The sequence below is a fragment of the Botrytis cinerea genome, chromosome 6 (genome assembly GCF_000143535.2).
Source record: "Botrytis cinerea B05.10 chromosome 6, complete sequence".
NCBI classification, from domain to species: Eukaryota; Fungi; Ascomycota; class Leotiomycetes; order Helotiales; family Sclerotiniaceae; genus Botrytis; species Botrytis cinerea.
The window spans coordinates 2,097,181-2,113,477 of NC_037315.1; the positions used below are offsets into that span (position 1 = coordinate 2,097,181).

The following is a 16,297-nucleotide window of genomic DNA, read 5'->3' on the forward strand; positions in this document are numbered from 1 at the left end:
ACAATCAATTCCATTATTTTCCGTCAAACGATTTGAAATCACTCATACATGGTATACAACATGGGAGTCGCAATTTGAAGCCACCTACTACCTAGTGTCTACTTTATTGCATGCTAAAATGGATGTGCCACTTTCCAAATCCAATTGTTGTTGGTACATTAAGCTTTGGAATTGCCAAGAACCCATTCTCGTTCGCTTAGCTATGCCATTGGATGATAGATTAGGGGTAGATTTGTAAGAATAGGATTCCTTTCGTAGTTAGTTCTGCTGTTCGATTCAGATTGCTTTTTAATAGCATCCTCACACATAGGAATAGTATCAACGTTGACGGTAGGGTAAGCCATCGATGCCCGGTATTTACTAGGAGAGTCACCTTCATCTGCAGAAAAACATACGGGAATTTCTCACAAGCCTCATCAAACTAATTTTGATGACATCAATGTTGAACTTTCTATTATCAATGCTGAGAGAAATCTAGCAGATTACCAAGCTTTCAAATCAAAAGACTTTCCATTGAATTACATCTCACTCACAACCAAGACATCGTAGCTGAGGCATCATCGTCTATTTTTCTTGCTTGTATATTGACTGTAAGATGAAAGTCCGTATCGAAACAAGCGGCGCTAGCTACCGAAGTTTGAAAAACAGTCGCACAAGAGATAATTCTCAATTCGGAAAGAAATTTTGATCTTCTATCGGAACTACTTCTCCACCTACACAATACCAAGAGCAAAACTTCCTTCACCCATTTATCTCCATTCCAGCATTCACCCCCAAATATACGAGACGATAGTAATATGAATCAGGTATCGAATCCCTAAAATACTAATTCGATACTTTCTTCACAATACCAACTATGTTATACATCGATTTCTCCTTCTCACCACACACCCATCGTTAACTAATCCGCTGTCCAAATATACTCTTCGAGTAACCACTCAAGTAGATCCAAGCTTTATTACTCAAATACGCTATCTGATCCCGATGCTAGATTGTCTAGTCCATAATCTAGAAAGGATAGGAACTGGCAGATTTTGTCAATAGTGAAAGTAAAGAAAAAGGTGCGTTTTCGGAGACGGCAAGAATGTTATAATTGAGATTTGAATAAGATTCCGAATCACAAGATACTCCGGCGTTCTTTACAGCATAGAGACCATACATTTTAGTAAAGCTGTCTTGTTTTACATGGCTAACTTTTGCATCCGGGAGATCATCGCCCGGGATGTTAGATTCTCACGGTATCGAGTCACAATTCACAGTGAATGGGCATTTTTAACATAGTCAAATATTGGCTGTGTGTAACAGTATAATCCCCCTCGCCATTTCCATCAAGTATCTGATAGGGCTGTGCCGCATTGAGAGTAGCTATATCCGGCTAATCATTAGAGAGATGTGGCATCATCTCATCCACCGTGCCGCCTAGACACAACATATCGATTATCCGGAGCGGGGCAAGGATTCATTTCCTTTCATTTAGCTATCTATTCATATAGTCTCACCACCGACTACAAACATCTCGATACTTCAACCCAAAAACCCCTAAAGCCTCCCAGCAAACCCACAAACCAGCAAAACCGACCACGAAAACAACATAACCGTGCCTTCCCATCCTCGAAAAATTGATACCCTCCCCCCCATCACAAAACGAGAGCGTGACATGAAAGTCCTCTGTCTCAGTCTTTCTCGCACTCCCACTATGTATCCGTCTCACAATCACCCCATCTATAATCTACAAAACTAACCATCTCCAGCCCTCACTCCAAGAAGCGCTCAATAAGCTAGGCTACAAAACCTATCATTTTCGAGTCGCAGCGCCTACAGAGTGACATATTCCATTATGACTCAAAGGATTCGATGCGAAGTTAAATGGTGCTGGAAAATCTTTTGGTCGCGATGAGTTTGATAAGATACTGGCGAGATTTAGCGTGAGTTTCAATCTCGAAAATATCTTATATCTTGATATATACTGAAACAACTACCTACCTATCAAGCCATCACAGACATGCCAGCCGTGAACTTCTCATCGCATATCCTAATGCGAAAGTCATCCTGACGACCCGCAGTCCAGACAAATGGATCGAACCAGTTGAGCGATCAACGTACGCGGTTATCCATCCGCGTCTTTGGTCGATTCTCAAGATGCTTCTACCGACACGCGATGCTTCTCTCATTTCTCGCAAATATCGAACAGGAACCTCGTGACTTTTCGCTAACCAATCACATAGGAAGCTCTCACATTCCGCCAACTTGTCCTATCCGCACTGACAGACTGGTCCGGTGGTAGACCGGAAGATCGCACTTTTCTCCGTGAAGAATTTGTCGCCTACAACGAGAACATCTGAAAACTTGCTCGGGGATGAATTCTTGAGTCCTCGCCCAAAGATGCTTGGGAACCACTTTGGAGTTTTCTGGACAAGCCTGTTCCGAAGGAATCTTATCCGTATGTCAACCCGGCTAGCAATGCATACAGGTTACTTGTGATTTCCATGGTATTTTTTATTCTTTTTCATCAAGTGCTCTCTCTAGATGAATCGATGCCGCGATAGTGGCATCAGCGACTTTACGATGGCTAAAGCACCGAATGAGATATTGCGTGCGGTCTTTTGGAATCCAAAGCACGAAAAGCGATACACGAGATGATGTCTCAGCACGAGAATTTATTTCTCCATTTACATTGAATCAATTTCACGGCTGTAATTTCTCATTTCTCCTTTCCATGACGAGTATTGAAACAGATAAAATAAGAACATCGAAATCATCGCCCAATGATGGAGCTGGAAATAACACACTCGTGGATCCATCTATACACGCCAATATAATATAATATATTTCGTTTGAAAAGAAATGAAATAAAACGATAGGATAAATCCCCACCTTTTTCTTAAAGACCGCAAGTAACATCCCCCGGAATTCTCCAATGCCCAAATCCAGAATACCACAATATTCATAAGATAGAGATGAGTATGAAAGCTCGATAAAAATAAAAGGATTCATGAAAACACTAGTCTTATTTTTATGATGCAATGCGACACAAGAAATTATAGAGAAAGGTGGTGCGATTCCGGCTTCAACATTTCCACAGATGGCAACATCATTTAATCATTATTTATCACTCAGATTCCTACTCCCGAATACTCCAATCAAACTCAAACTCAAAGATTCCCTTTCATTATCCATCCCCAAACATCCCAAACTCACAACCCCCTACCCTGCAGCTCTCACCAACTCCCCAAACCTACTCCCCTCCTCTCTGGCCAAAATCTCCGGGTTCCCCACCTCCACCACCACCCCCCGATCCATAACAACCACCCTCGCATAATCCATCACCATCTCCAACCGATGACTAACGGCCACCACCGTATACCCCTCAAACTCCTCTCTAATAACCCCCGCCATAACCCTCTCCGTCTGCAAATCCACACTCGAGCTCACCTCATCCAGGAGCAAAATCCCCTTATCCACTCCCGCTCCTGCAACCCCCAAATTGCGCGCACGAATCCTCCTCCGCAGAAGAGCGCGGCCAAGAGAAAAAAGTTGTCGCTGTCCTGCGCTGAGAGTCGACGCATTCATGCCCGCATCCAGACCGCCGCGTTCTTGGATAAAGGCCCAGAGATCGACGGTTTCGAGGACGGCACGACATTCTGCGGGGGTGGAGATGTGAGAGGGGTCGAGATTGGTTTGGAATGTAGTGCCGTCGGGTAGGAAGACTGCTTCTTGAGGAACGGCGATGATGCGCTGACGGAGAGAGTCTCGGTTTATACAGCGAAGTGGTATGTTGTCGATGATTGCGTTTGCAGCAGTTTCTTGAGTGGGATCGAGGAGTTTGAGGAGGAGGGCGATCAGACTGGATTTCCCGCTGCCGGTACGGCCACAAATTGCAACTTTCTCTCCGGATGCAATGGTTAGATTGATGTTACGAAGAGCTAAGTTGGGTGTGCTATCGGTTGTATCTTCCACACTAGAAATGGTATTAGCTTTACTCGATAATAGACAATGCGTCCGTGGGGATTCTCATCTCTTACTCGTAGCCTGCAGATACACCCTTCAATTCAACCACGCCACTATGAGGCCACTGTTCAGGAGGAACAATATCCTCTTCATCCTTATCTTCCGGTTTAACATTCTCATTAAACATTTTCAGTCGAGCGATTGCTCCAATTGAAGTTTCCAACTTAGTGTAATAAGTAACAATACCCGAAAGATTCTCTCCGAAACTAATAAGTGTATATAAAGAAGCACCGGCGAAACCAGAATCGGAGTGAAGTCGAACAGCAAGTGTTGTCACAACTACTGCCATAGCCATGACTACGAGGTCTAGAACGAGGTTCAACCATTCTTGAATCATGAGCAGAAAATAGGCCGGTCGTTGACTAGCGTTGATTAGACGAGCGTTCTTCTGGACGTCATCAGAAACAAAACCTGGTTAATTGAAGCGTTAGCAACAACGACTTTTCTCCATCCAGAATGCTGCAAAACCATTAAAGATTGATTATTCATCTTGTGATATTGGAAGTTACTCACCAAAAGCTCTCAGTGTTGCCATACCCCTAAGAGTATCAAGAAAATGCGTGCTAAACAACCATAAGTTAGCATGGGTATAATAACCAAGCGATGATATTCCAGTGCTGAACTTACTACAAAGGACTTTTCGCCTCAAGATCCAGCAATCTAAGCTGTCTAGACGTTCGTAGGTAAAATCGCTGCACAACATAAAGCAAAGCGCCCAGAAGCGGGTAGCTTATAGCCAAGTACACAGACGAGGTGAGCATAACGGCCATTTGACCGATTGCTTGAAACACCTATAATTTCCGCGTTAGACTACGGCATCGGGCGAAACACATGTTGAAAGAGCTTCAAGGCAAATTTCAAGAAAACTCACACAAAACAAAGTATTCAGGGTTGCATCTGGCAACTCGGTATCTATAAGATTTAGATCTTGAGAAAAGAGGTTCGTCACAACCCCGGTATCTGTCTTGGTAAAAAACCGCAGCGGTGCTCGGATAAGTGTTCGCAGGGCATCGTGATGAAGTTTAGCCCCTGCTTTCTTAACAGAAACGATGAAAAGTGTGATGCCAAGAAGAAGTAACGAGATGAGACCGCTGATTTGAAGCAACGCGTATATCCCAGCGTAGTAAGCGTGAGATTTAGAAAAAGTATCGTCAGTCCAATAATCAAGCCCTGAAATGTATGAAATTAGCGCTATGAAGCTTTGTGATTCGGAAAATATTCAAGCTCAGCGGGGAAATTGGACTGGAATTTCACTATGCAAAGATAGAATCGACTTACAAATTGTAGGGAAATTAGTAAAGAAGCCCCAAAGAGCAGCAAAAAACAAACTACACACTGCTGAAAACCAGCCCATACTCATAAAGTAGTGCTTGTACACCGTTCCATCACCCATTTGACGAGATTTATCTGCTTCCGGTGCAAGCGACAACACTTCAGCTGTCGTCGGCTTTTCTATCACATGTGACTCCGATCGACGGGGACTTTCCTTCGGCGTTATATTCTCTGACGAAGCCTCGCTCTCAGAAGAATCCTTCAATCCTAGACGTTGCACATAACCTTGCTTTCTCATCAGCTCATTGAAACTACCTTGCTCAACAATGGTTCCTTCTCCAAGTGTAATAATATGATCTGCTGCGGGTAAATGTCTAACGCTATGTGTGCAAAGCACAACTGTACAGCGTCGTTTTCGTAGGAGTCCGTTAGCACCAAAGACCTGCTGGAATACCTTTTCCTCAGTATCCGCATCTAGACCACTGAATACATCATCTAGTACCAGTAGGTCAGACTGCAGATATAAGGCTCGTGCAAGAGAAACACGTTGCTTCTGACCTCCTGACAAAATGATTCCATCGGATCCGATACTTGTTTGGTCTCCTAGCGGGAGTGTTGCCAGATCAAAACTTAGCGAGACAGCATTGATTACTTCGGCATATCTCTCGCTATCAAAAGGAGAAAATCCTATGATATTATCTCTAACCGACCCGTTATAGAGAAAAGCTGCTTGCTCGCAGAACCCAACGTGGGGAAACCTAGTGCTCAAAGATACATTACCTTCGCTAAAAGGAATCTCTCCAAGTAGTGCCTTGCAGAGCGTAGATTTGCCAGACCCAATAGGCCCAACAACAATAGTGAGTGAGGACTTTGGTACTCTAACATTCACGTCTCGCAGAACGAAACTATCTTCTTCCCAACCAAACTTTCCATTTTGAATTACAACAGGAGGCGCTGAGTCTAGTTCCGAATCAGGGGAAGCTACAGTCTCGATTCTGGTCTTCTCTGCGTCCAGCTTTCTATCAGCCAGTACTTTGCGGAAATCATGACGATTATCGCACTCCAAAAAGGCCTGAATACGTCCGAGACAGGCGAGCCCAGAGATAAGCTCCGGAGTAGATTGAAAGATTTGGGATAGCGGAACCGTGAGAAGCGTAAGAAAAGAAAGACTCGTAAACACCTTCGAGGCATCCAGCGTTTTCGAAGTAAAAGCAAAGGTTAGCGGTGGACCAATCAGCAGCGGAATAAAGCCAAAAAGCGCCGCAATGATGAATATTTTGCGAAATCGAGCTCCGGCGGCAAGTTCCTCAACACGAAGTTTCTGTACAAAGTCACTGACGGTGCCAGAGAGTCCAGAGATCTTCAAGTTCTTCATGCTGGTAATGACTGTAGCCGTTAGACCTACACGCTTCTGGACGCCCGACATCCAAGTCCTCTGCGAATCTCCGGCGAAGTTCATCAGAATGGCCAAGCCGAGAAAGCAAACTATAACAAGCCCCATTGGTGCAACAAACGCGACACCAAGTCGAGTGTACAACATCCACCCTGCAATTGCGGCCTGGATAATACTAGCCCATACTTCGTGCACATCTCTCATTCCCATCTTGATTCGCTCTATATCAGTGCTCATCAACGTAAGCGCAGCGCTATCATCACCAGCCCCAATACGAGATTTGGTGACATTGATGTAAGTTTCTGTGGCTAGTATTGATCTTGCCATAGTACGCGTTCGATGGTGAAGATACCTACAAATACATGTTAGTAATCAATGTCCTAGATTTCTAACCCGTGATTTGCAGCATACCAATAGAAGGCCCTTGAGATTGCAATACCAGAGTAGATGAACGCGCTAGCACCAATAAACCCATACCCAACATTCGCATCAATCTCAGACTGGGCCAAGGTATCCAACAATCTTTCTATAAAAAGAGGCTGACAAAATGTGAAAGCAATAAGCGCTAAGCGTAACGGTATAGGAAGTAAAAGAGGAACTTTCAACGTGCGCATTAGCACCTTTAAAAGACCAAACTTGTCGCCTTTCAGTTTGGAATAATCCATGTTCTTGGAGAACCCATCATGCAGTAATTTGGCATCAAAAGAGCTATCCAAGGGATACAGATCTTCAATCTCCAAAACCTTGTTATATCCCATCAAAAACATCTTATTGAGCCAGAAGAAAACACCAAGCGAGAATATACCGCTCGTCTCTTCCGGACTATGCTCTTTCTCATTCCAGCTTACCCATTTGGACTTTTGCTGTGATTCCAAAAGCAAGATTACGCACTTGAGAGCCAGAGCGGCGATGAAGACACTGCTGTAGACAAGCCCGGACTCGTTGTCCGATGACAGGAATAGTGTTCTTGCCTGCGCCGCATCCAATAGAAGAGTAAAAAACAGGTAACTATTCAGCACTACCGACGGCCTTGGACTTCTGCTGTGATCAATGGCACTCAGGGGTATCATGCACAAGCCTGCTACCAACTTGAGAGCGGACGCAGCTACAAACATGCTAGACACATGCAAAGATCCAACCGCAGCCAAAACCAGAAGTGAAATTTCCAAAGCGACATATGTCACAATAGCACCCTATAGTAATCCAATCAGCACCTGACTCTCATCTCTCTATATCCTTAAACTCAAATCAAAATAGCACATACCACTTTAACGAGCTGAAACCCCGGCGCATTCACAACCGTAGGCTTCTGAGCCCGAGACAGCATCCGCCAACATGCTATCACGATGAACAAAGCAGAGGGTATAATAGAGAAGAACAACTGCTCAAATTGTATGCTAAAGTCAAACTCCTCCTGATTCATCTGAAGCAGATTTTCCCCTCCAGTAAAGAAAGGCATTTTTGCATGCCTAAAATCCCGACTGCTTCAATCCGAATCGAGTGTGCCGTCGAGACAAACAATATCTAGTCTTGTTTCAGGATGTTGAGGACTTAGTTATGTTGGCGAAACCACTCAGTTAGGTTGAATTTATAAAATAACCAAGCACAAGAGCCCATAGGGCTAGCTATTTAAATAGAGCTTGTGAAATTGGAGCAGAAGACGGCATCACGGAGGATGACACGCAAGTCTGTGCTCCATAAGCTCATCTACTTACTGGGGGTTAGCTAACTTTGTTAATGCTTGGCAGTGAGGATGCCCCAATTAGGAAGGTCGTTATGTGACGATAGCCTAGGGTATTTCAAAAGTGGAAGATATTCAGCAAAGAATACGCAAGCTTAACCAACTGATATAGAAGATTATATGCATCCCAGTATTCCCAACAAGATACATAAGCATCAGCACTAGCTTGCTTGTTTTTCAATCGTACGACTGAACAATGACGAATGAAATCACTCAATAGCCCATGAAAGACTTCATAGCCTGGTATCAATAATATATCATATTTGCATTCGCATGCCTGATTTATGTCAAGAGTGATGAAAAGAGGACAAAACCTCTGGAAATGATAAAGCCCAGCCCAGCCCAGCCCAGTCCCCCAATTATCAACATGTGAGAGCCAAAACGTGATGTACATGTCCACTTTCTCATCAACCTCATTAAAATTTCTCTCCACGAGAGTCCCCTAATATCGCTTCCTCATTGTTCTACCTCTCGAAGCTCCCCCTATTACCCACTACCACAAGCACCAAACTCGTCACCATCAACGCACCTGTAATCATCGTCACAAGCGCAATACTGCCTCTACTGGCTGGGAACTTCCCTCTGATAATATAAAACTGCCCTTCAAAGTATCGATGAAAGCCTACTGAGAGCATGAGAATTGATATTCCCACAAACGTGGCGCCTAGAGGTTTGCCGAGATGACGGAGACTGCTTTTAGGGTCTGATGGGGCGGGGGTACTGGAGTTTGAGGTATTGAGGCGGAATCTAGGAAGGAATAAGGTTAGTGGGAAGTGAGAAGGCGGGGGAGGGAAAGGAACTTACAGTTGAGTGATTGCAATTCCGATACTAGCGAAGGCGAGGGAGGTTCGCAGCCAAGCTAAAAATGTTCTTTCTGTCCACGCCCCATAGTCAGTAACATACCAAACCAACGACATATCCATTCCCAGACGTGTGACAAACGATTCGTGTGATGTAAAACTTAGCGAGAGAAAGAAATCACAAACCAAGTGCCAAATGATCCCTCGCAACACTCCCTTTATTTTCCAACTCAATACTTCCATACTCCTCCATCATTCTCTTCCACCATTTTCCTATCCTTCCGCTTCGCTTCGTCCTACTCTCATCTTGGGCAATTACCCCCTCAACCTCGGTCCCTGAAGATCCGCTCCCTCTTCCCGTTTCCCATGCCCCTCCTTTCTTATTTGAGTTCTTTGCTCCAACTTTCCTCCTCGTGCTGCTATTTCCATTATTCGTACTTGCGGTGATCGCTGTGGTTCCGTCACCGACACCTCCATAGCTCATATCAGGCCCGCGTCTTAATACACTCGTTTCTTCGTCTGCGCTACTTTCCGCTCTGCTTTCTTTACCAATTGTATGTCCATGTCCATTCCCATCCCCATTCTCATATCCATCTACTCCTCTCCCAGGATTCTGACTCTCATCCCCGTCCCCAGGGGTATCCATTACAATCTTCCTATTCCTCGCCTCTTCCAAAATACTATCAATCCTCTGTCTCTTCCCCTCCTTAATTCTCTGACTCCCTTTAGCACTGACACTCCCACTCCTACTTCCACTTCTACTACCTGTTCGCGGACTCGAACTCGGACTCTGCCCTTGATGTATATGCGAGCTCGACCCGATCTCAATATTTGCCTTTGGAGTATTCGGTCTCAATTGTAATGTCTCTGTCGAACGTGCACTCTCATTCGCACCCGCTCGTATCCGATTCAAATCCGTCTGCGAACTCGAATTCGTCGTGCTTGTATTCAACGAAATCTGCGACTGCGAATTGATCCTCCCCTCGATCCCATCAGGTCTCTTTGTACTCTCCATTATACCCACACCACAACGTCCCTAACACCTACTATCCTATCCTGTCCTATCCCAGCACGCACCCTACACGATTCCACCGCGCAATTTCTCCGCTTTCAGATAGATTTAGCTGCAGCCTCGCAATCAACCAATTACCGCAATCGCAGTCGTGCAACCCGAGTGCAATTGTCCAATCAATCGATTCCGAGAATGCAATCAGGTACCAAGCAAAGCCGCCTCTTCCCTACCTCTCGCACTGCGTCTTGCCCCAAACCTCGGAGACGAAACCTTGGAACAAAAGAATCTCAGCGCACGTATATCTCTCGGCGAATTGCGTGCTTCCCTCTCACGCTGTCCTGTTGTGATTTCGATGATAATCTATTTATGTAATCACAATTAATCAATTCAAAGTCTCCGAAATAAATACCAAGAGCTCCTTCAGCTCACGCAGCTTTTAAATAAGCTAGGTTTATGCCGAGGGCGGAGAACCTTCACACGGTATCTAGCCTCGAGATCGGTGGGTGGTGTGGGGGTTCCGGGTTCTTTTGCTGTAGGCTGAAAATTAAGCATAAGGTTAACTAACCTTTGACTCCCTAACAGATGAATTCCCTTGCTGCAAACGAGAGCGGTTGGCACAATATTTTGATACTTAGATAATCAGATGGACGAAGATATTAACATTCTCTTAACAGAGAAAAGATTCTTTCACGCATCGTATTACAGTACGGATTTCGTGAGACTCCTGTGGCATGGCTGAATTATATATCAAAAGTACCTAGTCGGTAGGTGGGAAGGTATCGAAGAAAGGGAAATCTCAGGCAGTGGATCATTCAGGAACGGGACGACGCTGCATCTACTGGCATTGCTGATCTAAACATCAATGAAAATCTACAGGCTAGGTTAACGAGACCGATGAAAGATAATAAGACCACCATTCGCATTCACATTCACATTCACATTCATATTCATATTCACAGATTCAGAAAGACAGTTAGTTGTATGTGAACATCGTCAGGAAAGAAAAATGAAGAAATTATAAGATACGAAAAGAGATTTTAATCTGTATACACGAAAAAGGCCACACACTTCATCTGAATGCTCCATTTACTTGTTTTTTTGTTTTTGTTTTTTTGGAATTTTCTGTTCTCAAAAATTTCTCAACATCTTCTTGAAAAGGTAGAATAAGTAGAGTGTAACTGATCTCCCTTTCCCTGTCTGTGTTGTGCCGACTAGACTACTTTACATTGATACATGCACCATATTCTGCAGCCTCTGCCGTCAAATTTTCCATTCACATCCACATACAACAGGTGTTATAGCTCTCTACCAAATCTCCTCAGAAAAGAGACATGGTGGTAATTTTTGTTTCGTGTGCGCGCTCCTTCCAAACATTTGTAGCCAGTGTGAAAACATATGCAAGAGTGCCTGCGGCAAATTGATAAAAAGGCCGTAGGGATAGAGGGGCACTCTGTACCAGGAGCACGTCTCCTTCAAAATGAGTAACGAATACATAGAAGAGTTAACCAAGGTGATCGCTTCAAGGAAAGAGAGCTTTCCCGTTCGCCATATGAACATTCATCTGCCGAGAACACAACCTTTTTTTCTACCAACAGCCCCAACCCCCTCAAGAAATCCATTCATGCTTACAACAACCATCTGGAACGTAGTATTCCAACGTCCAGATATCTTCCACTTCAATAATGTAAAAACATTAGCGACATTTATTACAAAGGAAAAGTTACCACACGAAGTACATTCAGAGATCGGATGGAGGGGGTATCTTATTGACAAATTTGTTTGAACGTTGCAAGTCGAGCGTGAGTTCGAACATCCGAGACTTAGAATAACTTGAGGGCGTGTAAAGGAAAAAAAAAAAAGTGACTACAACGATCATAAGCCGCAATTGTGGATATGCGCGCGGAAAGAAAACAACAATATGTGCACCGGAAATTTTGTAAAAGGGAAAATCGAGACTCAAGCGCCTATGATGAGAAGACGTATGTAGCGGTTCCGCCTGCGAGAACAGAGACCTGAAGGATTTGTTAGCTTACGGCCCCACATCTTATAAATAAATCCATGAACTTACGGTGCAACCTGTTGAGGACTCAACACCATTGTTGTAGTATGTTCCAGATGAGTACGAGCATTTTCCGGAGACATCACCTTCGATAGTGATGGTGAAGTCCAAGGTACCATATGTGTTGGTTGGGGTGTTAGGGATGATTGACAACCAAGTGTTACCAGAGGCATCTTTGCCGACACCAGCATTGACAGGAGCCCAGTTACCAAGGTTTTTACCTGCTTCACCCCATACGCAAGCTTCAGAGGTAGAAGCTCCTTGTGGGTTGATGTAGTATTGTGCGGAAGTTGGAAGTCCTTCCCATGAGTAGTAGTTACTGGCATCTGGGCAAGTCAAGTCATAGGTTTGGCCAGGGGAGGTTGACAATGGAACCGTTTCAGCCTCGAGACCAGGGTAATCAGTACGGCAAACAGAAACAATGCTGCTGAGCTTGTTTTCAACCTTGACGGATCCAGATCCAGCAGTGCAAAGTTGCTTGGTGGTAGTTCGGGACAACTCGAGCATTCCCTTGGAGTTACAGTAAAGACCGCCGATGGATTCACCAGTGCTTCCTTGTGCGCTAGGCCATTGAGATTTCTGGTATCCCGCTGGGCATGCATACGAGCAGAAAGCGCCTTTCACACATCCACCGCTGGTTAGTGTGTTAATGGTAACGATCGAGGAAGCAGAAGTGGTGTAGCCAGGGGTGCTTTGGATACCGATCCAGCCATCTAAACCAAGGTAATCGACAGCGATTGGGCCATACTCAGATGGGAAAGTGGAACAAGGGATTGTGCCACTTGGGAAGTCGGCCCAATTGCCGGCGCTGCTGGAGGAAGTAGAGCTGCTGGCTGCGGCGGAAGTGGAGCTGCTGGCGGAGGAGGAAGAAGCAGCAGCAGAACTGGTAGAGGAGACAGAGGCGACCGAGCTTGATTCTGAAGTGGATGATGCAGCGCTTGATGCAGCGCTTGATTTCCAAGTGTACGCAGCTTTGGTGGAAGACGAGGAGACCTCAATGAACTCTGCAGCAGCCTTGACGATCGAACTGGTGGAGGTAGCTGCGGAAGAGGTTGTAGCGGCAGATGTTGTGGGTGCAACAGATACGGGTGCAGTGTACCAGTTAGTAGCAGAAGGGGCGTCTTCGACAGCGTCTCCCACCAAAACGTATTTTCCAGATTTCAAACCATCTTGTACTTCGGCCAAAGAGATATCCTTTCCGTTAAGCATGTAGACTGTCTCGACTGGACCTGGCATAACCTCTGTCACAGAGACAACAGCATTGTCGCGTGCGACCTTGTTTGCTCGAACTGGATGACGGTGTTGATGGTTGTGGGGTTGCGCAATCGCAACGCCGGCCACGCTGAGAAGCGCAACAGAAACTGGGGTGAACTTCATTGTGAAGAAGTGAACTCTTGCGATATGGATAGACGAAAGGTTTCTTGGATCGGAACTTCAAAGGCTCTTAATATATCGACTGAATTGGACGGGATAACGAGTGAGATTGGCTTCAAAGATGACGAGAAGATATTAGCATTCCGGCCTCAGATGCGACGAAGTGACAATTCTTAATTGAAAGGCGAGGCGAAGTTGAATAGCAAAGTAGCAGCAGTGGCAGTGGCAGTAGACGCACGAGTCGACAGGGAAATGAGATTTAAATGGAGAATGGCGGGACGGTGAATAAATAACAACACGAGAGATTCGCAGCACATACCTTGACTATGGGTCTCTCCGACTTGATTCGAACGATTCACTCTAAATGAAAGGTCTGTCTGGCTAGGGGATGAAAGGGAGGGATGGAAAAGGATAGATAGTTGGACGTTAATTGATTCTGAGGAAGAGAGAAGTTCTGTTCTGTTCTGTTCTGGCGCTGAGATAAAAGTGGCGGTTCCAAATGAATGTGGTAGAGAGCTGTTTATTTTCGTGTGTGATAACGACAACAACTAACTCTCAGTTGGGAGGGAATGCTTGGAGGGGAAAACGAGGGTGGATGAGGTCTGAAGGAGTGAGAGTGAGGTGTGCGGTGTTAAAGGGCGAAGTGTCACGAATAATAAGATGAGAAGAGCTTCCAAGGCAAAGGCAATTGCAGCAGCAGAGGATAGGAAACCCGCGGAGGACCAGGAACGAAAGCAAGAAGGGGTGAGCAGGGGGGGCGGACCACTCAGAGCCAAGCATTGAAATTAGATTCAGGTACAGAACAATCACAGGAACCAATAGAAAGCGTCGGAACGGGGTGCGCTAAGGGGAAGATCCTAGCTTGTGCCGATGGTCAACCCCGGCCACCTTGTCACCTTGTCAGTGCTAGAGCGCGGGCTAGCCGCATCCGGCAATATATAATATCAGCGAGGAACTCCCAAACATTGAGATTCATTTTGATTTGGGGATGTGCAGCATGGGGGGAGAATGGCAGACATTGGCCTGCCCGGGCGATAATTTGGAGGAAAATGCTTTTTATACTTTGATTGCCGGCTGTGATAGGGTCATCGATCTCTCTAATGACGGTCCAATCTTACGATGCCAGATTCTTTTATGTTTTTCTTCCCACCGACGATGGGTTTCGAGGCTTGGCTGGACGGGCAAGCGATATTTATGGGGTGCACGTCAGGATCGAGACGGTACGAGGAGAGAGAGAGGAGAGAGGGGAGGGGAGGGCAGAGAGGGCAGAGAGGGCAGAGACGGCCTCGGTGGTCTTGGTGGTCTTGGTGGTTCTATCTGCAGTCTGGACAGTGTAGGCGGAGCCAATGTGGGTGGGGGAGCAGAGATAGAACATCGGTACAGCGCCGTGCAGGACAACACAACACAGCACAGCACAGCACAGCACGCCACACTACAATTAGGAGTCAGGTTAAATAACATGTACCAAAAGAATCCACGATATCCTCGTACGCATTTTAAATTTGGGAAAAAGGTCTGACCATTGTATCTTCGTGGCTCTGATGCTCTATTTCCATATTTAGAGCTTTTAAGCTTGATCTTTTGATTACGATTGATGAAGAGGGATGGTGTGGGCGTAGGTCGGTCGGTCGCTGGCTAGGAGACACGATAAGGAGCATTCCTCGTACATTCTGACAGCATACAGCATACAGCATACAGCACAAGCAGGTGCGCAAATGATAGAAGATAATAAATCAGACACACTACTACCGTGCTACAATATCTACCAAAATATGCCGTATTAGCATTGAATGAAATCCCCCCTCTATGACTAAGATAAATCCTTTGGATGGATAACACGACTTGATGTAAGATTATATCGATGGGATATATTATATATTACCTATTATATATTACCTATTATATAATCTACCGTCACCCATCTATTAATCCATTTTACCGGAACGTTCCTACTGATCCTACGGAAGTATACTTTCTTCCTTACTAGATAGACCTTACTAGACCTTACTAGACCCTACCACCTTACTACCTACCTGACAATCAAATCTTCAAATCTCCAAATCTCCAAATCGTCTCTCGCTCCATCGCTCAATCCATTTGCCGTTCGTCCCATTGACAACGCCGAGTTTCATTCGTGCAATCTACAACGTGCCTTTCTGCAACCAAGAACCAAAAATACCATCATCCCATACTGACTGCAATAAACAAAATCTCCATCTTCCAAGAGAATTCCGTGCCTGTACCCCCGAAACATCTCCACTTCATTGAACCAGAAGGAAACATTTCTACATCCGGTCTGTTCTCCCAAACCTCTAATTTCGGCTACGCCACCAGATGTGAGATGAAGAGCACGTAACCAAAGAACCACCAGCAATCCAAATCTCTCCAGCCACTCCACTGATTCTTCCCATTTCTGGAGTAGAGAACTAGCGACCTGGAAAAGCTTGGAGAAGATGGTCGGAGATCTTTCAATATTCGGTCTCGGGATATTGTCCAACCCTAGAAGCTAGAACAGAGTCCCGTGCCCTGGTTTCATCTGACCCAAGGAAGAACGAACTTCAGGGAGTGCGCGCGAGAATTGGCTCAGCTTGTACCGCTGGACCTGCGAGCGAGTGAGGGACGGAGGACAGAGGACAGA

General features: G+C 45.3%; 3 protein-coding genes across 4 annotated transcripts; all 3 read right to left on the reverse strand.

Moving 5' to 3' along the window:
- Window positions 1-2,993: 2,993 nt before the first annotated feature.
- On the reverse strand, window positions 2,994-8,313 carry BCIN_06g06020 (hypothetical protein). Its single transcript, XM_024693647.1, has 8 exons — window positions 7,938-8,313; window positions 7,085-7,866; window positions 5,287-7,025; window positions 4,880-5,178; window positions 4,636-4,799; window positions 4,522-4,571; window positions 4,023-4,419; window positions 2,994-3,958 (listed from the first exon to the last, which is right to left on the reverse strand). Exons 1-8 carry the CDS (start codon window positions 8,130-8,132, stop codon window positions 3,205-3,207), a joined length of 4,380 nt encoding a protein of 1,459 aa, XP_024549433.1. The 5' UTR covers window positions 8,133-8,313; the 3' UTR covers window positions 2,994-3,204.
- Window positions 8,314-8,655: 342 nt separating this feature from the next.
- BCIN_06g06030 (hypothetical protein) lies at window positions 8,656-10,984 on the reverse strand. Its single transcript, XM_024693648.1, has 3 exons — window positions 9,401-10,984; window positions 9,219-9,288; window positions 8,656-9,161 (listed from the first exon to the last, which is right to left on the reverse strand). The coding sequence occupies exons 1-3, from the start codon at window positions 10,227-10,229 to the stop codon at window positions 8,879-8,881; spliced, it is 1,182 nt and encodes a 393-aa protein (XP_024549434.1). The 5' UTR covers window positions 10,230-10,984; the 3' UTR covers window positions 8,656-8,878.
- Window positions 10,985-11,170: 186 nt separating this feature from the next.
- BCIN_06g06040 (hypothetical protein) lies at window positions 11,171-14,501 on the reverse strand. Of its 2 annotated transcripts, XM_024693649.1 has the most exons (3): window positions 13,979-14,501; window positions 12,295-13,772; window positions 11,171-12,238 (listed from the first exon to the last, which is right to left on the reverse strand). In XM_024693649.1, the coding sequence occupies exons 2-3, from the start codon at window positions 13,660-13,662 to the stop codon at window positions 12,191-12,193; spliced, it is 1,416 nt and encodes a 471-aa protein (XP_024549435.1). In that variant the 5' UTR covers window positions 13,663-13,772; window positions 13,979-14,501; the 3' UTR covers window positions 11,171-12,190. The 2 variants fall into 2 exon arrangements, with proteins under 2 accessions (XP_024549435.1, XP_001549208.1); XM_001549158.2 differs by lacking the exon at window positions 13,979-14,501 and having other exon boundaries at window positions 12,295-13,901.
- Between the last annotated feature and the right edge of the window lie 1,796 nt (window positions 14,502-16,297).